Source organism: Tamandua tetradactyla, chromosome 6 (genome assembly GCF_023851605.1).
Source record: "Tamandua tetradactyla isolate mTamTet1 chromosome 6, mTamTet1.pri, whole genome shotgun sequence".
In the NCBI taxonomy this organism is placed as follows: Eukaryota; Metazoa; Chordata; class Mammalia; order Pilosa; family Myrmecophagidae; genus Tamandua; species Tamandua tetradactyla.
Genome location: NC_135332.1, coordinates 84,612,766 through 84,635,682, shown reverse-complemented (window position 1 = coordinate 84,635,682; position 22,917 = coordinate 84,612,766). Strand labels below are relative to the sequence as shown.

Here is a 22,917-nt window from a genome sequence, read left to right as displayed (position 1 = left end):
GGTAAAATGAGAGGATGAACTGGACGGCCTTTAAGTTACATAGCCGTACCTCATTTTCTCGTGCTTCACTTTATCATACTTTGCAGATCCTGCGTTTTTTACAAAGGGAAGTTTTGTGGCAACCGTGTGAGACTGTTGGCATCGCTTTTCCAATCGTACATGTTCATTTCATGTCTCTGTGTCACATTTTTGGCTAAGTTTTGGTGATTTTCACAATATTTTAAACTTTTTCATTTCACTATTATATTTCTTATGGTGATCTTTGATTGGTGATGTTTGATGCTAGTGTTGTAATTCTTTTGGGGCTCCATGAATCATGCCCATGTACGACAGCAAAGTGAATCAGTAAATGCTGTGTGCTCTGACTGCTCCGCTGATTGGCCCTTCCCCATTTCTCTCCCTCTCCTTGGGCATTCCTATTCCCTGAGACACAACAACATGGAAATTAGACCAGTTAATAACCCTACAGTAGCCTCCGAGTGTTAAAGGAAGAGCCAAGATGGGCTGAAAGCTACGTCTCTTGCCCCAAACAGTTAGCCAAGTTGTGAATGCAAAGGAAGCGTTCTTAGACGAAATTACAGGTGCTTGAGCTAAGATCATTGAAGAAGGTGGATTTTGCTTTATCACACACATAGGCAGATGAAGAGCGGGTAAAGACATAATCGGAAAGCAGCTGTCATCAAATTGGTTCCGGGAAGTGTGGAGTCAAAGCTGCACAGCCCAACCACAGAAAGGTAGAGACAACAACAGCAGGGAGGAGGAAAAGGAGCTGCAGGGACTGGACCAGGTGGTACTAGGGGTCATGGGCGAGGTCAGGGCCAAAGCTGGAACCAAGGATTTAATAGTTATTATGAGCAAGGTCATGGAAATTACAGTAGCACCTATGATGGCGATCAGAGCTATCGTGGCCATGGTGGATGTGATTATACTGGGCATAACTGTGGGACCTGTGGATATGGACAGGGAGACACACTGCAGTGGTCAGCAGTGGTCAGCAGAGCTCACAGGGCATCTCCCGGGGGTGGCAATCACCAAAACAATCACCAGTCGTACCAAAGGAGGACGTTGGAGAAAACAGGAGGAAATGCTAAAGTAACCCTTCTTGCAGGAGGGTGTTGAAGATTAGTCTCCTGTTGACCTAAGATTATTTTGTAAAAGACCTTCTAGTGTATAAGCCACAATGGTCCAACTGTGTATAGCGGCCATTCAGTTTTCTTTGTTTCTACTTTGTCCTTTGCTATCCGTGTTATGTCTCGGTATAGATTTGTTTGTGCAAATTTCATTTGTGTGATCTCATGTTAAACCTCAAATAAATGCTTCCTTGTGCGATTGCTTAAAAAAAAGAGTGAAGGTAGAATAAAGGCATTTTCAGACAAAAACTAAGCTGATTTGTCATTCACAGACTGGCTACAAAATCTGTTAATGCAGAGTATGCCTCAGAAAGAAGAAAATTGAACCAAGAGGGGGAAAAAAGCATGCGCATTAGTGTCCCAGCTGCTAAAACAAATGCTACACAATGGGTTGGGGTAAATGATTAGAATGTATGGGCTTGTCTTTGGGGACTAGGAGAAATCCAAAAATCGAGGCATCAGCTACGTGGTGCTTTCTCCCTGAAGACTGTGGCCTCTGGGGCTGGCTGCCCTCAGTCTTGGCCCTTGGCTTTACCGTCACATGACGATGCATGTGGAGGCATCACTCCTTTCTCCTCTCGGTTCCACCAACTTCCAGCTTCTAGCCACCCCCTGTGGCTTCTCCTTCCATATCCAATTTCCTTAACTTATAAGGGCCCCAGCCACATGGATTAAGCCCCACCCTCATTTGGTTTGGGCGCCCTAACTCATAACATCTTCCAAGGTCCTATCTACAAATGGGTTCCCACTCACAGAGCCACAGGCTGGGACCTGAACATGACTTTTGGTGGGGGGACAGGATACAATCCCCAATAGCATGTGAGGCAAGAAGCAACAGAGAACACAAACGATGGGGAACAGGAGGTTAAATTTTATTAAGTGCTGACTATAAATTGTCAATCATAAAGACCAAACTGGGGGAAGAGTAAAGAACGAAGTGGATTTTACAAACTGGTGAAAGATCAGCGGGTGGGTCAAGTGGTGGGAGTTAAAATCATTCTAAGATCCTCGTATTGTTTGGGGGTATGGAGAGGTATTGACTAATTTAAGACTTTAAATCAAGAAAATGTTAAATTTTAATAATGAAGACTGGAGAACAGTAATGGAATGTATAACTCACTCTTTGAGAGGGAAAAGAGGGGTTAAAAATGTGATCAATCCACTAGAAAAAGAGAAAACTGAATTCAAAGAAAAAGCATAAAGATAGAAACACAGAATTATAAGTAGAAAGTAAGCAAACTATGTTAGAAATACTAAAATGAAAACAATTTTAATTCTCTGGTTAAAAGCACTGAGTTTGGGCTGGGTATAAAGATTCAAATAGGAGTAATACATTACTTAGAAGAGCTACACTTTAAGATAACATAAAAATGTCATATGTGCCGGGCTAATGAGAGATCAGGCAAATGCTAACCAAAAGAAAGTTTGTGTGGTGACATGCTATCTGCACAATAGACTTTAAGGCAAAAAAAAAAAAAAGTGTCATTAGGGATAAGGAGGAAGTAAATTGCCAGGCAGACTCTAAGCGACCAAGATCAGAACCTCAAAATATAGAAGGCAGAATTAAACCATATTACAAGGAGAAATTGGCAAATGCATGACAGAGAGAGCAGAACGTGATGTGGCAACCAGCTTGCATGGTGAATCCCTATGGCCCCTGCCTCCCAGTACCCTCAGCCTTGGGTCTGAGTGACAGTACAATGCAGCAGAGTGACGGATGCCACTCCCAAGGCCAGATCACAAATGACATCATTGCTTTGTCCGGTGCCAGGGACACGCCTGCGTGGCCTCCAGCAATAGCCAGGCACACCCTACCTTGGAGGTGGCAACTCTAGCCCTGGCCAAGTCCCCAGGAGAGACAGCAGCCCCAGAAGCATTTTCATTTTTAACTTTTTTAAATTGTGAAATATAACATATATACAAAAAAAGCAACACATTTCCAAGTACATTTCAACAAATTTGTTCTAAATATATAAATTTAATAAATTTGCTATGGAACAAATTGTAAAGTTTGGCGTGGGTTACAGTTCCAGGATTTTTCATTTTTTTCTTCTAGGTGCCCCAAGACACTGGAGACCAAACGAAATATCAATCCCAGCCACGGCAACCGCAAGAGGTCTCCCAGGAGAGAAGCGCCCAGCTAAGATACCCTTGGGTCTCTGACCCTCAGAAACTGGGAGACAACAGTTAAAGAGTGATTTTTATTGAAGAAAAAAAAGGTAAAATCAGGACTTTCATCCTTATAAAGTGATCCCATGTTAAGAATTTTATTGAACTTATTATTAATGAGGAAATTGGTGAGATTTTACAACCATTTCAAAAGAGAAACCCGAGAGCAAACATTTGTATATATCAGGAACCTTGAAATGCATGTGCTGATGGAGGCAAAGCTTTTTCTCATGGGCAGGGTGAAGGAAGAGTTTCCCTCCACCAGGCGGAAATTCATTGGCACGTCTACAAACAAGAATTAATTTTCATTGCTATTAGCTATCTACAATGCTTAGAGTTATAAAATAGCTCAAAGGCAATGAAAGTCTAGAATCAGGTAACTGGAAAACTGTGTGCTCTAGACTAAGGATCAGCAAATCTGTTTTGAAAAGGATCAGAATAGTCCATTTTTTAGGCTCTTTGAGCCATATGGTCTCTGTTGTAACTATTAAACCCTGCCATTGAAGCAAGAGGATAGCTATAAAGAATATTTAAACATATGAGTATGGTGGCTGGGCTTCAATAAAACTTTATCTATGGGCATCAAAATTTGAATTTCTTATAACATTCATATGTCATGAGATATTATTGTTCTTTAGATTTTTACAACCATACAATATGTAAACATTCTTAGTTTGTGGATTGTATAAAAACAGGTGGCAGTACTTATAATTATGCCTACGAGTCACCCCTGGAGAACCTCTTTTGTTGCTCAGATGTGGCCTCTCTCTCTAAGCCAACTCAGCAGATGAACTCACTACCTTCCTTTTTATCGGGACATGACTCCCAGGGATGCAAATCTCTCTGGCAATGTGGGACAGGACTTCTGGGATGAGCCAGGACCCAGTATTATAGGAATGAGAAAGTCTTCTTGACCAAAAGGGGGAAGAGAGAAATGAGGCAAAATAGAGTTTCAGTGGCTGAGAGGTATCAAACAGAGTCAAGAGGTTATCCTGGAGGTTATTCCTATGCATTATATAGATATCCCCTTTTCAGTTTATGATGTATTGGAGAGGCTGAAGGGAAGTACCTGAAACTGTTGAACTGTGTTACAGTAGCCTTGATTCTTGAAGATGATTATATAACTATATGGCTTTTATGATGTGACCATGTGATTGTGAAAACCTCATGGCCAATGTACCCTTTATCCAGGGTATGGACAGATGAGCAAAAAAATAAAGATAATAAATAAATAGGGGAGATAAGGAGTTAAAAAATTGGGTATATGGCAATACTCAGTGAGAGGGAGGGATGTATGGATTTTTTTTGGGTGCTTACTTTTCTGGAGTGATGCAAATGTTCTAAAAATGATCATGCTGATGAATACACAACTATGTGATGATTTTGTGAGCCATTGAGTGTATACTTTGGATGGGCTGTATGTGTATGAAAATATCTCAATAAAAATATTTAAAAACAAAGCAAGTGGCAGGCCATATTTAACCCATGAGTCATATTTTGCCCATGTCTCTTCTAAATGGTGCAGTTTTCTATTGACGCACAAAATTTTCCTTACATAGTAACTGTTTTGTTGTTTCATGCTTTAGAATAATTTGATATGTGGCAATCAATAGTGGATAATCAATACACCAATAGATCAATCTGGTAAAAGTATTTTAAGAATTTAGGTTTGGGAAAAATTAACATGCCTAATCAAATGAATAAAAATAAAATATTGCATGTAACAATTAGAGAATATAATCATTTTCTAGAACCTGTGGAATATTAAAAAATTAACCACATAAAGCAAATCATAAACACAAGAGAATCATATGGCCCATTTTCTCTGAACACAAGGCAATAAAATTAAATATTGAATATAAAAATAAAGCAAATACCCCACATATTTGAGATTAAGTAGGGCACTTCACAATTCATGGCTCAAAGAAGAAATGAAACGGGAAATTAAAAAGTATTTAGTACTGAACAACATTGAACAATTTTATCCAAACCTAAGGGATGCAGCTAAAGTGGTTCTTTGAGGGAACCTCATAGCCTTAAATTCACATATCAGAAGAGATCATCAAAAAATAAATATAGTTAAGGAAAGAAATGAGTAAACCCAAATGAAGTAAAAGAAATAGAGATAAGCGCAGAAATTAATGAAACATAAAGGAAAAAAGAAACAATAAAAAGGATCAACATGTAAAGAAGAATCTTTGAAAAGAAAACAACAACAAAAAAAAGTTTTCTTCTGGGGGAAAGCTGAGCAGGCTGCCAAGAAGAAGCTGCATTTGATTCAAAACTTGACAAACATGCAGAATTTCAACAGGCTGATCGGGAGTTGAGAGGCCAAGGGCTGGGTAGTTCTGAGATGAATAACTCTGCACTAGGAATTTGTTCGATTGATGCTAACATGGCCAGAACCCAGAATACTTCCTTCACCACAAGCATCCCTGGTGTCCTCTTCCTCCCACTCAACCCCTCCCTGACCCTGGCAACCGGGGCCATGTTCTCCATTCCTTTCATTTTATCATTTCAAGAATGTTCTACAACTGGAGTCTGACAGCCTATGACTTTGAGGACTGGCTGGCGACCCATCCAGGTTGCTGAGCACTGACGGCTGGTTCCTTCTCTTTGTTGAGAGGCACTTGTGCTGTGGCTGCACTGCCCCCCTTGGAAGGACACCTGGGTGGCCTCCAGTTTGCTATGAACCTTTCGGCACAGGTTTTTATGTGAAAATAAATCATTTTTTTAGGAGTGTAATTGCTGGGTCAGATGGTAGTTGCATGTCTAGTTTTACAAGAAAATGCCAAAATGCTTTGCAGAGCAGTGGTACTATTTCTTACGTACTCCAAGATTGTGGGAGTGGATCCCATTTTTCTGTATCTTCACCAGCATTTGGTGTTGTCACTATCTTTTATTTTGGCCATTCTGCTAGGTATGTAGTAGTGTCTCATTATGGTTCTAATTTGCATTTCCCTGACAGCTAATGGCATTGAACATCTTTCCACGGGCTCGTTCATCACCCATATCTTCTCTTTGGTTAAATGCCCCTTTATGTCTTTTGCCCACTTTCTAATTGGATTGTATTGTTTTCATTTTGATATTCAGTTTTTAAATTATTTTTTTATTAGAGAAGTTGTAAATTTACAAAAATCGTGCATAAAATACAAAGTCCCCAAAAGCCACCCTACTATTAGCACACTGCATTGGTGTGATACCTTTGTACAATTGGTGGAAACACATTTTTATAATTGTAGTCCAAGGTTTACATTAGGATTCACTCTTTTGTTACACAGACTTGTGTTTTTCTTTCATTTTTATTCTAATAACGTATATACAACCTAAAATTTCCTCTTGTAACCACATTCAAATATATAATTCAGTGCTGATAATTACATTCACCCATCACCACCATCCATTACGAAATCATTTATATCAACCCAAATAGAAAGTTCATACACCTTAAACTTTAATTCCCCATTACCTGCCCCCACCTAGGCCCCTGGTAGTCTACATTCTAGTTTCTGAGTCTGAGAATTTGCTTATTCTAATTATTTCATACCACTGAGATCATACAAAATTTGCTACTACTGAGGGTTTTTTAAAACTTTTTTTGGGGGGAAGTATAGCATATACAAAAAAGCAATAAATTTCCACATACATTTTAACAAGTAGTTAGAGAACAGATTTTTAAAGCTTGGTATGGGTTACAGTTCTATGATTTTTCATTTTTTTCTTTTAGCTCTTCCAAGACACTGGAGACCAACAGAAATATCAATATAATGATTCAGCAGTCATACTCATTTGTTAAATCCTATCTTCTCTGTTATATTCCTCTTCTTTAAATAACATATACACATAAAAGGAATAAATTTCAAAGTACAACACAACAATTAGTAATAGAACAGATTTCAGAGTTTGGTATGGGTTACAATTCCACAATTTTAGGCTTTTATTTCTAGCTGCTCTAAGGTACTAGAGACTAAAAGAAATATCAATATAATGGTTCAGTACTCATACTCGTTTGTTAAACCCAACCTTCTCTGTATAATTCCACCATCACCTTGGATCGTTCTCCCACTCTTTAGGGGTATTTGGGCTATGCCCATTCTAACTTTTTCATGTTGGAAGGGGCTGTCCCTAATATGGGATGAGGGATGGAACTGTCTGATGTTCTGAAAGGTCAGGGCCCTCTAGGTTTTAGGACTTCCTTGGTCCAGGGACCCACCTGGAGGTTGTAGGTTTTGAAAAGTTACTCTAATGCATGGAAGCTTTGTAGAATCGTATATAATGTCCTAAGTGTTCTTTAGGATTGACAGAAATGGTTTTGGTTGTGCTTTGACAAGTTATAACAGGTAGCATGTGGTTTGAAAGGATTATGTGCCCTAGAAAAGCCACGTTTTAATCCTGATCCATCATGTGGAGTCAGCATTTCTTTTAAACCTATTCAGTACCGTATGTTGGAAACGTAATTAGATTATCTCCACAGAGATGTGACTGTGGGTATTAACTTCTGATTAGACGGAGATGCGACTCCACCCATTCCAGGTTTGCTGGAGTCTCTTAGAGGAGGAAACATTTTGGAGAGAGTGAATAGAGAGTCACGAGAGGAGAGAGCCACGAGATAAACAGGAGAACCCATGCAGCCAGAAACCTTTGGATATGAAGGAGGAAATCACCCCCGGGAAGGCTTCCTGAAACAAGAAGCCTGGAGAGAGAGCTAGCAGATGTCACCATGTTCGCCATGTGCTTTTCCAGTTTAGAAAGAAACCCCGAACGTCATCAGCCTTTCTTGAGTGAAGGTAACCTCTTGTTGGTGCTTTAATTTGAACATTTTGATGACTTGCTATAATTTGGACAATTTCATGGCCTTAGGACTGTAAATGTGCAGCTTCATAAATTCCCCTTTTTAAAAGCCATTCCATTTCTGCTATATCGGGTAGCAATGTCTAACTGAAGCATGCATAAGAGTGACTTCCAGAGTAGCCTCTCGACTCCATGTGAACTCTCTCAGCCTCTGATACCTTATTTGTTACACTTCTTTTCCCTGTTTTGGTCAGGATGGCATTGTTGACCCCATGGTGCCAAGGCCAGGCTCATTCCTGGGAGTCATCTCCCACACCGCCAGGGAGACTTTCACCCTTGGATGTCATATCCCACATTGGAGGCAGGGCAATGATTTCACTTGCGGAGTTGAGCTTAGAGAGAGAAAGGCCACATCTGGGCAACAAAACAGTCCCTCCAGAGGTGACTCTTTGGCATACCTATATGTAGGCTAAGCTTCTCCACTACTGTTCTAGTTTGCTAGCTGCCAGAATGCAGTATACCAGAAACAGAATGGCTTTTATAAAGGGGAATTTAATAAGTTCCTGGTTTACTGTTCTAAGGCTGAGAAAACGTCCCAATTAAAACAGGTCTATAGAAATGTCCAGTCAAAGGCATCCATCCAAGGAAAGATACGTTGGTTCAAGAAGGCTGATAAACTTCAGGGTTTCTCTCTCAAGTGAGAAGGCACATGGTGAACACAGAGTTTCTCTCTCATCTGGAAGGGCACATGGCAAACACAGCATCATCTGCTAGCTTTCTCTCCCGGCTTCCGGTTTCATGAAGCTCCCGGGAGACATTTTCTTTCTTCATCTCCAAAGGTCGCCTGCTGGTGGACTTTCTGCTTCATGGTGCTGCAGCATTCTCTGCTCTCTCTGAATCTCTCATTCTCCAAAATGTTTCCTCTTTTATAGAAACTAATCAAGACCCACCCAAATGGGTGGTGACATGTCGTCACCTAATCCAGTTTAACAACCACTCTTGACTAAATCACATCATCCAGGGAGATGATCTGATTACAGTTTCAAACATACAGTATTGGATAAGGATTATTTTACCTTTATGAAATGGGGATGTTGATTAAAGCATGGCTTTTCTAGGGGGCACACATCCTTTCAAACCAGCACAACTACATACATAAGCTTCCCAAGAGCAAACCTCAAGATAAGGGCTTGGCCTGTTGATTTGGATGACCCTAATGTTTGACACAGTATCAGGAGTTTCCATGATGGTAAAGTTTAATAGCTCCATATTTTTCTCCCAAGGGACTTTGCCAGTACTTTTTTATTATCTGCTTAATATACACTGAGATGTTTCCAGGCATTACAATAAGTTATATGGCATTAAAGGATCTCATTCTTATTTTGGGTTCCCTGTGTTTAGATTGTTTAAATGATCTATCCAGACAGGTTGAATTAGATTCTGCACTACACAAAATTTAGATTCTATTCCCCCACCTCTCATGCGGGACATAACTCCCAGGGGTATAAATCTCCCTGGCAATATGGGACCCATCTTCAAGGCATTGAGAAAAGCTTCAGCTTCTTGATCAAGATGGGGAAGAGAGAAATAAGATAAAATAAAATTTCAGTGGCTGAGAGATTTCAAACAGAGTCGAGAGGTTATCCTGGAGGCTGTTCTTAAGCATTTTATAGATGGCCCCTTTTTTGTTTATGGTATATTGGAGTGGCCAGAGGGAAGTACTTGAAACTGCAGAGCTGTGTTCCAGTAGCTTGTATCTTGAAGGTGATTGTATGATGATATAGCTTTTACAATGTGACTGTGTGATTGTGAAAACCTTGTGTGTGATGCTCCTTTTATCTGGGGTATGGACAGATGAGTAAAAAATAAATTGAGTAAATTGAAATACTAGTAGCGAGAGGGAGGGGTAAGGGGTATGGTATGCATGAGGTTTTTTCTTTTTTCTTTATTATTTCTTTTGCTGGAGTGATGCAAATGTTCAAAAAAATGATCATAGAGATGAATACACAAGTATGTGATAATATTGTGAGCCATTGATTGTCCACCATGTATGGAATGATTGTGTGTCAAGAATGTATATTTGTATATTAAGTTTTTGGGGTTTTTTTTTGGGAGGGGTGGCGCATGGTCCGGGAATCGAACCTGGGTCTTCTGCATGAAAGGCGAGTATTCTACCACTGAACCACCTATGCACCTGCTGTATGTTAAGTTTTTACAATAAAAATATTAAAATAAAAAAGAAAACTTAGGTTCTGGACATTATAAAACTTTCTTCCTTTGATCTCAAAATGTAGGTGAAGTTCTAAAATACAGGCAATGTCTTCCTTATCTCTGTATTCCTAATTACCTTAATATGGACCTGGTCAGCTTCATTCTTATTTCTAAATACCAGATTATACATACATAAAACAGGCCCTCAGAATCCAGAAATAGCAGTTACCACTCTGGACTAAATGTGACTGCTGTAAGAGTTTACAATCTAGGCCCCAGTTTTCTAACAAGTATTTTCTTAATGAGATCATACAAATTTGCTCTTTTGTTTCTGGCTTATTTTTGGCTCACCAAATGCCCCACAGGTTCATTCACATCATTGCATGCCTCACAACTTTGATCCATTCTGCAGCAGCGCAATATTCTATCATATGTTCACACCATCATTCGCCAATCTACTTCTCAGTGCATCCTTCAGACACCTCTCTCTACTGGGTCTCATGTATAATGTTCAAAGACAACAGTCTATTAACACACTTGATTTTAGATCATTTCATTGTTCCCAAGGGAAAGATAGATGTGCCGATTTGAAAGGATGTAAGTACCCTAGAAAAGCCATGTTTTAATCCTAATCCCATTTTGTAAAGACATTTCTTCTAATCCCTATTCAGTAGCATATGTTGGAAGTTTTAATTAGATTATCTCCATGGAGATGTGACTCAATCAAGTGTGGGTATTAAACTTGATTAGGTGGAGACGTGTCTCCTCCTGTTCCAGGTGGGTCTTAATTAGTTTACTGGAATCTGATAAAAGAAGAAGTATTTTGGGGAAAGTTTCAGAATGCTGCAGAACCATGAAGTAAAGAGCTCCTTTTGAGAATGATGGCAGAATGAGGAGATTCTGAGAGAGCAGAGAATGCCGCAGAACCATGAATCAGAGTTCACCAGCCAGTGACTTTTGGAGATGAAGAAGGAAAACACCTACTGGGGAGCTGTAGAGGAAGCTAACAGATGATGACGTGTTCACCATGGGCGTTTCCAAATGAGAGAGAAACCCTGACCATGCTCACCATGTGCCTTTCTGCTTGAGAGAGAAACCCTGAACTTCATCGGCCTTCTTGAATCCAGGTATCTTTCCCTGGATGCCTTAGATTGGACAGTTCTATAGACTTGCTTTAATTGGGACATTTCCATGGCGTAAAAGCTGTTAACTTGCAATTTACTAAATTCCCCTTTTTAAAGAGCCATTCTGTTTCTGATATATTGCATTCCAGCAGCTAGCAAACTAGAACAATAGCCAACAAACACACCCTCACCAAGTAGAAAATCCAAACCTAACTCATGTCCCTCCCCTCATTACGTCCCCCTGGTATTGCTGCAGTACTGTTGATATTTTCCTGTTAAACATAGCCCATAGCATGCAATATCATTTTCCCCTATACCCCGAAACTATACACTCTTTGAACAAGATTCATACCTTTGCAACAGTTCATGCAAAAACTTATTTGAGTGTAAATTGGTGGGACACATGAGTCTATACAACCCGTTTCGATCTTGTTCACCTTCAATATGGTAATTTTACTTATGGACCCACTAGAGAATCATTCACATCTGTCTATTCCCTTACAATAAAATTCATCCTCATTAGCAGACTGTTCAACCATCTCAATCTTCTGTGTATCTCGGCTATGAACATTGGGTGTATGCTGGTTTGAATCTGTGGTGGACCCCGGAAAAGCTATGTCCTTTAATCCTCATTCAATATTGCTGGCTGGGAGCATTTTGATTGTTCTCATGGAGATGTGACCCACCCAATTGTGGGTGGTAACTTTTTTTTTTTTTTTGCATGGGCAGGCACCAGGAATCGAACCTGGGTCTCCAGCACGGCAGATGAGAACTCTGCCTGCTGAGCCACCGTGGCTCACCCTGGGTGGTAACTTTTGATCGGATAGTTCCATGGAGTTGTGACTCCATCCATTAATCCTTCAAAAGAAGAAACGTTTTGGAGAGAATCCCTTTGGTAGAGCCATGAGAAAACCAGCAATTGCTGCCATGTTTGCCATTTACTCTTCCAGCTGAGAGAGAAACATTGAATATTATTGGCCTTCTTGAACCAAGGTATCTTTCCCTAGATGCCTTAGATTGGACATTTCTATAGACTTGCTTTAACTGGGACATTTTTTTGGCCTTAGAACTGTAAACTAGCAACTTATTAAATTCTTCTTTTAAAAAAGCCATTCCTGTTTTGGTGTGTTGCATTCCGGCAGCTAGCAAACCCAAACAGGGTGCAAGTGTCTGTTTGTGTCACTGCTTTCAGCTCTTCTGGGTATATACCAAGTAGTGGTCTTGCCAGGTCAAAGGGCAACTCACTATTTAGTTTCCTAAGGAATTGCCAAACTGTCTTCCATAGCAGCTGTACTATTATACATTCCCACCAGCAGTGCATAAGTGTCCCAATTTCTCCACATCCTCTCCAGCGTTTGTAGTTTTCTGTTTGCTTAATGGCAGCCATTCTTTTGGTGTGAGGTGATATCTCATTGTAGTCTTGGTCTGCATTTCCCTTAAAGCTAATGAGAATAAGCATCTGTTCATGTGCCTTTTAGCCATCTGTATTTGCTCTTCAGAAAAATTTCTACTCATACCCTTAGCTCACCTTATAATTGGGTTGCTTGTTCTTTTGTGATTGAGTTGTATGGTTTCTTTGTGTTTATAGGATATCAAACCTTTATTTGATGTGTGATTTCCAAATGATGAGCTGTCTCTTCACTTTTTGACAAAGTTTTTTGAGGCACAAAAGCATTTGATATTGAGAAGTTCCTATTTATCTATTTTTTTCTTTTGTTGATTGTGCTTTGGGCATGAAGTTTAGGAAGCTACCTCCTATTACTAGGTCTTGAAGATGTTTCCCTACATTTTCTTCTAGGAGCTTTATTATACTGGCTTTTATATTTAGGTGTTTGATCCAGTTTGAGTTAATTTTTGTATAGGGTGTAAGATAGGGGTCCTCTTTAATTCCTTTGGCTCTTGATATCCAGTTCTCCCATGCTCATTTATTGAAAAGACTATTTCGTCTCATTTCAGTGGATTCGGGGGCCTTGTCAAAGATTAGTTGACCATAGATTTGGTAGTCTATTTCTGCACTCTCGATTCAATTCCATTACTCATTATTTCTATCTTTGTGCCAGTACCATGCTGTTTTGATCACTGTGGCTTTATAATAAGTTTTAGAATTGGAGAGTGTTAATCTTCCCACTTTCTTCTTTTTAAGGATGCTTTTAGCTATTCAGGGTCTCTTTCCTTTCCAGATGAATTTGGTAACTAGCTTTTCCAAGTCTTCAAAGTAGGTTGTTGGAATTTTGGTTAGTACTGCATTGAATCTATAGCTCAGTTGGGGGTAGAACTGGCATCTTGGCTATATTTAACCTTCCTATCCATGAGCAGGGAATGTCTTTTCACCTATTTAGATCTTCTTTGATGTATTTGAGCAACATTACATAGTTCTCTGTGTGCAAGTCCCTATATCCCTAGTTAAGTTCATTCCTAGATATTTGATTCTTTTAGTTGCTATTTTGCATGGAATTTTTTCTTAATTGACTCCTCAATTAGGATGTTGCGTGTGTATAGAAACATTAGCGATTTGTGCACATTAATTTTTAACCTGCCACCATGCTGAATTTGTTTATTAGCTTGAGTAATTTTGTTGTAGATTTCTCAGGATTTTCCAAGTATAATATCATGTCATTTGAAAATAATGAAAATTTTACCTTTTCCTTTCCAATTTGGATGCCTTTTATTTCTTTTTCCTGCTTGATTGCTCTAGCTAGAACTTCTAGTACGGTGTTGAATAATAGTGGTGACAGAGGGCATCCTTGTCTCATTCCCGATCTTAGGGGGAAAGCTCTCAGCCTCTCACCATCGAGTATGATGCTAGCTATGTTTTTACATTTATGCCTTTTATCATGTTGAGGAAGTTGCCTACCTTTGATTCCTACCTTTTGAAGTGTTTTTAGCAGAAAAGGATGATGAATTTTGTCAAATGCTTTTTCAGCATCAATCAAGATGATCATAAGATTTTCCTTTTCAATTTGTTAATGTGCTGTATTACATTAACTGCTTTTCTTGTGTTGAGCCATCCTTGCATTCTTGATATAAACCCCACTTGGTCATGGTGTATGGTTCTTTTCATGTGCTGTTGGATTCAATTTGCTAATATTTTGTTGAGAATTTTTGCATCTATGTTCATTAGGGAGATTGGTCTGTAGTTTTCCTTTCTTGTAGGATCGTTACCTGGTTTTGGTATTAAAGTGTTGTTAGCTTCCTAAAATGAGTTAGGGGGTGTTCCTTTTTCCTCAAATTTTTCGAAAAGTCTGAGCAGGATTGGTGTTAGTTCTTTTTGGAATGTTTGGTAAAATTCTCCTGTGAAGCCATCTGGCCATGGACTTTTCTTTGTAGGAAGATTTTTTATGACTGCTTGAATCTCTTTACTTGTGATTGGTTTACTGAGATCTTCTTTTTCTTGTTGAGTCAGTGTAGCTTGTTTGTGTCTTTCCAGGAATTTGCCTATTTCATCTATAGTTGTCTAGTTTGTTGGCATATAAGTTGTTCATAGAATCCTCTTATGATTTTTAAAATTTCATCTGGGTCTGTGGTAATGATCCTCTTCTCATTTTTTATTTTGTTTATTTACATCCTCTTTCTTTTTTCTTTGTAGCTTTGTTAGTGGCCCATTGATTTTATTGATTTTCTTGAAGAATAAATGTTTGGTTTTGTTGATTTTTTTCTATTGTTCTTTTGTTCTCCCATTCATTTAACTCTGATTTAATCTTCGTTATTTCTCTTCTTCTATTTGTTTTGGGGTTAGTTTGCTGTTCTTTCTCAAGTTCCACCAGGTGTGCTGTTAAGTCCTCAATTTTTGCTTTTTCTTGTTTTTAATATAGGCATTTAGGGCAATTAATTTCCCTCTCAGCCCAGCCTTTGCCACATCCCATAAGTTCTGATAAGTTGCATTCTCATTTTCATTCATCTCCAGATAGCTACTGGTTTCTCTAGTAATTTCTTCTTTGACCCACTCATTGTTTAAGAGTGTGATATTTAATCTCCATATCTGTGTGAAAGTTCTCATTCTTTGGTGGTTATTGATGTCCAGCTTCACTCCATTGTGATCAGAGAAAGTGCTTTGAATAATTTCAGTGTTTTTAAATTTATAAATACCTGTTGGTGCCCCAGCATATTATCAATCCTGGAGAACATTCCATGAACACTAGAGGAGAATGTATATCCTGGTGTTTGGGGACATAACAACCTATATATAAATCCATTAGATTTAATTTATTAATCAAATAGTTTAAGTTCTCTATTTTCTTATTGATCCTTTGTCTGTTTGTTCTGCTTATAGAGAAGAGCAGTGTATAGAAGCTTCCTACTGTTATTATTGAAACATCTATCACTCCCTTCAGTTTTGCTAATGTCTGTCTCATGTACTTTGTAGCTCCTTGATTGGGAGCATAAATATGTATTATTTATTTATAAGATATAAATAATATATCTTATATATAATTTATATATAATAAGAAGAATTATTAATTCTTCTTGGTTAATTGTCCCTTTTACTAATACATCATGTCCTTCTTTGTCTCTTATGATGTCTTTACATTTTAAGTCTATTTTGTCTGATATTAGTATAGCTATTCCTGTTTTCTTTTGGTTACAGCTTGCATGGACCATCTTTTCCCATCCTTTCACTTTCAGTCTATTTGTATCCTTCTGTCTAATATGAGTCTCTTGTAAGCAGCATAGATGGATTATAATTCTTAATCCATTCCACCAATCTCTATCTTTAATCGGTAGGTTTAGTTCATTAACATTCAAAGTTATTACTCTAAAGGCATTTCTTGAATCCAAGAAATGGTTTTTACTTGTCAGATCTATATGTTCTTTTTCTTTTTCTCTTTTTATTGTTTAAGTTACCCTTTCTGGTACTCTTCAATTCTGTTGCTATTCCAGACCCCCCTCTCTTGTCTTTTTTTTTTTTTTTTTTTTCAGCCAGCAGAACTCCCTTTAGTATTTCTTATAGAGCTGGTCTCTTGTTGACATATTCTTTCAGCCTTTATTTGTCTGTGAAATATTTAATCTCTCCTTAAGTTTTGAAGGACAGTTTGGCCAGGTACAGAATTCTTGGATGGAAGTCTTTCTGTTTCAGGATCTTAAATGTATTACACCACTGCCTTCTCACCTCCATACTGCCAGTTGCAAAATCCAAACTTGGTCTTATGTGGTTCCCCTTGTCTGTAGTAGATTGTTTTCTCTTTCAGGATTTTCTGCTTCTCTTCAACATTTGACAGACTGATTAATATGTGTCTTGGGGTAGGCCTATTTGCAATTATTCTATTTGGAGTTTGTTGGGCTTCTTTGATTTCCATATTTACATCTTTTATGAAGCTTGGGAAGTTTCCCCCATTATATCCCCCACTAATATCCTTAGCCCTTGACTCTTCTCTTCTCTTTCTGTGACACCAATGATTCTTATATTTGTAAGCTTTGTTTTTTCCATCATTTCCCTGAGATACAATTCAAATTTTTCCATCTTTTTGTCATTTGCTCCTTTGTGTGTTCAAAATCATTTGTCCTGCCCTCTAGTTCACTTACTTTTTCTTCTGCTCCTTCAAATCTGCTGTTGTGTGTCTCTAGTATATTTTTTAATTTTGTTAACAGCCGCTTTAATCTCTGTGATATCTGTTATTTTTCTATTTATTCTTTCAGATTCCTCTTTATGCTCTGCTAGTGTCTTCTTGATCTCCTTGATATCATTAGCCATCCCACTGATTTTATTTAGTAAAATTACATGAACATCTTTGATTTGTTTTTCCAAAGTCTGTGCTTCCTCTGGTGTTTTAATTTGGTCTTTAGTTTGGGCTGTATCTGTCTTCATCTTCCTATGTTTCACGATCTTCTGTTGTTTTTGCAGCATGTAAATATCTTTTTTTTTTTAACCTCCAAAATTTACATTTTTATTTAAAAAGGATCCCAAGTTTTAAATAAACTGCTAATAATACCGTTTCCTTCACTTAAAAGTGCATATTTCTTGAGAATGGGACTTACATACTTTTTGAACAAATAAAATGCTCTTTACAAATTTTAAACACAAAAATCACTTAAAATATTTTAAGGGGAGAAAAGCGTTTTCACCAAAAGTCATCTTTAAATAGACTACAGTAGATGACACTGTTCCATAAGGATTCTCAATGAGATGCTTTGGCAGTTTTAAGACAGATGATGGTCTCTAACAAGAGACACTGATATTAGTGATGTCCTTGGAGATGGCAGTTGCCTTGATGGCTCAGTTTGAATAGATACAACATTACTTGGCTGGCTCTCCAAATTAGAGGCAAAAGTACTCTCTTCTCTTACATCAAGAGTTTGTTCAGCTGAAACTGCCTGGAGTGGAACATCATCTACAGTTTTATCTAAGTTGTTAGTAAATGTGGTAATATCACACTCCTTGTCCAGAACACCAAATTCATCTTCTATGGTAACTACATCTTTAGTTTCAAATGGTTCCAAGGAGGGAGCCAAAAATTCATTTTGTAGAGGACCTTGAGGACCACTACTGTCACACTCTATATCTTCTTTTATTTCAGAATCCTTTTCACTATCACTGCCAATGGTAATTACAACTGGGGAACGTGAAGCATTATCTCCATGGTGCTTCTTATGCTTCTTCTTGTGTTTCTTCTTTTTCTTTTTATGATGTCTAGAATCAGTAGCTTTACCTTCATAAACTATCTCTACACTTAGGCTCCGGGTTCTCCTTTTTCTCCTTTTGTGTTTTGTTTCTCTGGTGATCAGTTGTCTGAAAAGCTGTCACTCTCATTTTTGTAGTTTGCATCCAATTTTGATGAACATTTTTGGTAATGATTATCCTTTACTTTGGAAGCAAATCCACGGGATGGTTGGGCCACTTCGTTAGTACCTTCCAAATGTCGCGTTTTGTATTTTCGTTTCCCTCCAGGCTTTTCATTTCTCACCCGGTCAGGCCCTGTAGATGTAGTCCTTGATCTATTACTGGACAGGCTTCTTGATCTATGCCTTTCATAGTAATAATACTTCCTTTCACTGTGATTATTCTTTTTCCTAGCATTTGTTCTTTCAGAAAAAGATTGAATCCTAAATTCTGGACTTGAAGATTGTCTGGAATAATGAGCTCTGGACAGAGTCCTCCTTCTGTAAGATGATTCATAGCCATCCCTGTCCTTATTTCTACTATAAAAAGTATATTCCCACTTATATCTGCTTCCATAATTATTTCTTAAATAATAACGATCCCTATTTCTGCTCCGTGATCTTCTTTTACCTCGATCACTGCTACGAGACCTTGATCTGCTTGTGCTCTCACTACTTAGAGATAGATTTGGCTTCTTCTTGACCAGCTCCTATCTCTAGTTCTTGATCTCTTTTTGTCTCTTCTACCTCTAGGTCTGCTACTCTCCCTGCTTCTGGATCGTTTGCTTTTCATCCTTTTTTTCCCATGATGTTTTCTACGAGTCTTCTAATCATGCCCACTTCTACTCTGGGAATGTGAATCTGAACTTCTTGATCTTCCCCTCTTTTTGTGCCTATGGTTATATGGGGAATATACTCTGTCTCCTCTCATGGATAAGCTCAGATCTCTGGGAGATGATGATGATGCAGATCGTTTCTCTTCCTTCTTTGATTTAATTCTTGTACCAGAATCACAATAACCTTTATTTATTTGTCCATCCTTTCCATGGACAGAGTGTGGTGAGGAACATCTACTAACATCACTATCACCAGAACTGTAAGACTGCTCTTGTTCTTGTGTCTTTACTGTATCCATTTTCTCATAAGAACCTAACTCTTCAGAATCAGAGGACAGTTCAACAAGTTCTGGAGTCCTCTCAGCTAGTGGTTTAACAAACCCAACAATAACACAGTTATCTGAAGAAGAATCACTGTCATTGTTTAGGTCCTCATTGGTCTGTACTCCTTGTATCTGAGATGTGCTTCCTCCTGTTACAAGTTCTTCATCTGAACTGTCAGAAGTATTTAAAAGGGAAGCCATGGCAGCATGCACCTGTTCTGAGCTTGAGTAAGAGGGCCCTGGAGTTTCATCATCCCATGGTGCTTGACTAACAATGGCTACATTCATATCTAGCTCTTGGGCCTCAGCCTCATCTGGAGATATCGTTATGACTGAAGAATCAGACTGGCTGCCTTCTTCATAGGAAGGAGCAGGCCAATCATAATTAGCATGCTGGTCAAAGGCCGCCATGTTAAAAGGAGATCGAGCAAAACTGATAAATTCATGTATAAAATGCTCAGTTCGATTAAGTAAAAATGGTCTTAAGTCAGACACAAATGCCTGACTTTCCAAATCATAGCGAGTAACGTTACTCATGATGATGTGTTGGACGATATTCACTAAAGATCCGTGAGCTCCAAAAAGAACTGTTAGTTCGCGTTTTAACCAGGGGACTAATCTATGAAGGCAAGCTGGGTTTCTACGGAAAAATTCAGCTGAAATATCTCTGTAGCGACCACCATCTTCAATATTTCTAACACGAGCACCAGCACGATAGAGAGTCCGTCTAAAATTAATAATATCCTGTTCCTGAATTTTCCGCAAAGATCTTTCATCTGCAGTAGTTGGCCTCCTTCCTGAAATTTGTCTCATAAATTGAGGAATTTCACCATCTCTAGGTCTTGCTGAAATGCCTAACCCTTCAAATAGTACTCCACTATCTGGTGGAGTTGTTGTTCTTCTCTTCACGGTACTACTAGGTGAATAAACAGAAGCATTTCGCTCTCTTGTCATAGTTGTACGGTAGCGAAATCGTCGAACATCAGGGGTGGCAAAAGAACCATTATATGAAGGCCTTAGGACATATTCCTTGAAGTCATCTTCTGCCCTCACAGAAAGGAAAATAGAATCAAAGGGCTGTTTACATAATGGGCATTCGGCTTTGTTTTTAGACCACTCCTGTACACAGCGAAAACAGAACTTATGTAAACAGCGATCTAAGTAAGACACATTATCAAATCTGTCCAAGCATATAGGACACTTAGAATCAGGAGATGCATCAGCTGGTACTGTCTGTTGCAATTTGCTAGTGCCAGCTTTAGGTGAAAAGTTGTCCATTTTACATTCCTTAGCAGCTGATGGCATTATCCAGGCATAAAAAATAATCTGAGGGTGGGCCACAGTGGCTCAGTGGCAGAGTTCTCGCCTGCCATGCCAGAGACCCGGGTTCGCTTCCCAGTGCCTCGGAGGATGCCGGTGCAGGCCCTGTTGGGGTGCTCGTGGCAAGCTCCCGACAGTTCAGAAAGCTGGGACGGTGACGGTGACGGCAAGATCCGCGAAGGCGTACTCGACGACTTCTCCGCCTACCTTCAGGAAGCGGGGAGGGCGGGGGCCCTTCAACCTTCTCTAGAGACAGCGGAGACACTGGCGGCTGCTTCGACCCCATGGAGCCAGTGAGTCGCCGCACTTTGGACTGGATTTACTCAATGGTAGGTCTCGGGCCTGGCTGGGCTCCACGGTGTCGACTCCCTGGGCCCGCGCGCGGTAGCAGCATGTAAATATCTTGATAGGGTTACTTTGGATGTAGCTTTAGGCTACTGAAGAAATGAACATTTGCGGGACAGGTGTGGAGCAGGATGCAGGGTGTGGGGAGGGGCTCAACACTGCAGTCACAGGTTGTGGTGCAGGTATATGCATGAGTCAGGGACCCTATGCGGGTGCCCATGAGGATGGGGTGCCGTGGGGGCGAGGTGCCTCTCAGGCAGGCCTTGGAGTGCAAGGGCAGGGTGCGGCGTGGGGGACACAGAGGTGGGGGACGGCAGGAGGCGGATGGGGGCGACTGAGCAGATGTGCTAGGGCCGGCATGTGAGCAGGATGTGGGTGGGTGCATGAAGTGTGCGGATCGTGGTTGTCAAGGTGTGAGGTACAGGGCACAGAAGTCAGGGCACAGGGAGGTTGGGTGCGGGTGTGTCCTTGCACAGGGAATGGGGTCCAGGGGGGCCAAGATGCAGATGTCTGAGTGTGTAGAGGTGGGACACAAGTCACGGAGGTTGTGGGACATGTATCAAGGGTGGGTGATGACAGGTTGGCAGGGCCCTGGCAGGGGTCTGTAGCTGCAGGGGTGGGGTGCAGGGCAGAGGTTATGTGGCACAGATGTGCCCGAGAGCACCTGCAAGGTGTAGGAGAAGGGCACTTGTGCCGTGGGGTGGGGCAAGAGTTTGTGTGTGTTGGGGGCCAGGGGGTGGGGTGCAGAGCTCAAAATGTCCTTGCATGGATATGTTGGTGCCCGGCAGGGAGGAAGTGCTGGTGCTGTGCTGGTGCATGGATCTGGGGGGGGCAGGCCCCTGGTGTGCATGTAAGCAGAGCAGTGGAGTGGGATTGTGCCTGCGTGCGTTCTGGACAGGTGTGGCCAGAATACGGAGGTCATCGCTTGCCCAGAGCTGAGGGACATGGTATGAGTGGGTGTGTGTGCATGTACTAATCTGGCAGGGCCCTGGGGGCTGGATGCTGATGTGTGCATGCACAGAGCTCGGGGGAGCCGGGCTGGGTTGAGTGACTGTATGGGCTGGGTACGGGTGTGGCCTGGGTAGGAGGGTGGACAGGCAGGGGGAGGTGGGAATTGAGGGGCGGGAATGCGCACTTGCACGGGAGAGGTCGGTTGGGCTGGAACAGGCTTGCGTGCATGTGCGGGGTGGGGTGTGGGCGGGGATGCTCGTAGTGCAGTGAGGGTCAGGTGGTGGGGTTCAGGTGCGTGGGGTGTAGGAGTGGGGGGAGTCGTGGGTCGCAGGGTGGGGCCAGTGCGTGTGAGGGTACTGCATTCAAGGAACGCGGCTTGGCTATGTCCTTGTCCCAGTCTCTGTGCCCACGCACAGCCCTCTGCTTGGAAAGGGACCTGCTAGGCTGTTTGCAGTAGCTGGCCGGTCTCCAGCTCTGCATCTCAATTCTGCTTTTTCAACCGGGGCCTCCCTATGCGGTGCAGAAGAGCTCCCACATCACCTATACCCCAGTCATTTCTCTGTCCCTTCTCCAGCTGCTCCTTGGAGCAGGCGTGAACTCGACTTATCCTATCCCACCATCTTCCTGGAAGTTACCACTGAGTTTGGAAAGTTCTTTATATATCCTAGATGCTAAGCCTTTGTTGGGTGTGTACTTTGCAAATATTTTCTCCCCATCGATATCATGTCTTTTCATCCTCCTAACACACTCTCTCACAGAAGAAAATTTTAGGTTTCGAGTAAGTGTAATTTATCTGTTTTTCCGTTGATCACACTTTTGGTGTTAAGTTTCAGAACCCTTTGCCTAACCCTAAAGCTGCCCAAGATTTTCTCCTGCGTTGTTGCTTTCTCCACTCTCCCCTCCCTGCAAAGAGTTTTATAGTTTTTCCTTCTGTTTTTAAGCCTGTGATCTACTTGGAGTCCGTTATTGGATAAGGCGGGAATTTTAAGTGTAGGTTCCCTTTTCTGCCAGCACCACTCGTGGAAAAGCCCGTTGTTGTCCACAGGGTCACAGCTGCATGTCCGTGAGGGTCCTTCTTTCTTCTCCTCTGTTTTGGTGACCTACACGCCTCTCCCTCCTCCCG

General features: G+C 40.6%; 1 protein-coding gene across 1 annotated transcript; it reads right to left on the bottom strand.

Moving 5' to 3' along the window:
- Positions 1-17,560: 17,560 nt before the first annotated feature.
- On the bottom strand, positions 17,561-20,877 carry LOC143686196 (E3 ubiquitin-protein ligase Topors-like). The gene is given in 4 exon segments (XM_077163185.1): positions 17,561-18,138; positions 18,141-18,707; positions 18,710-20,487; positions 20,582-20,877. Coding segments are annotated over 4 exon segments (3,126 nt in total). The 5' UTR covers positions 20,785-20,877.
- Positions 20,878-22,917: the final 2,040 nt, after the last annotated feature.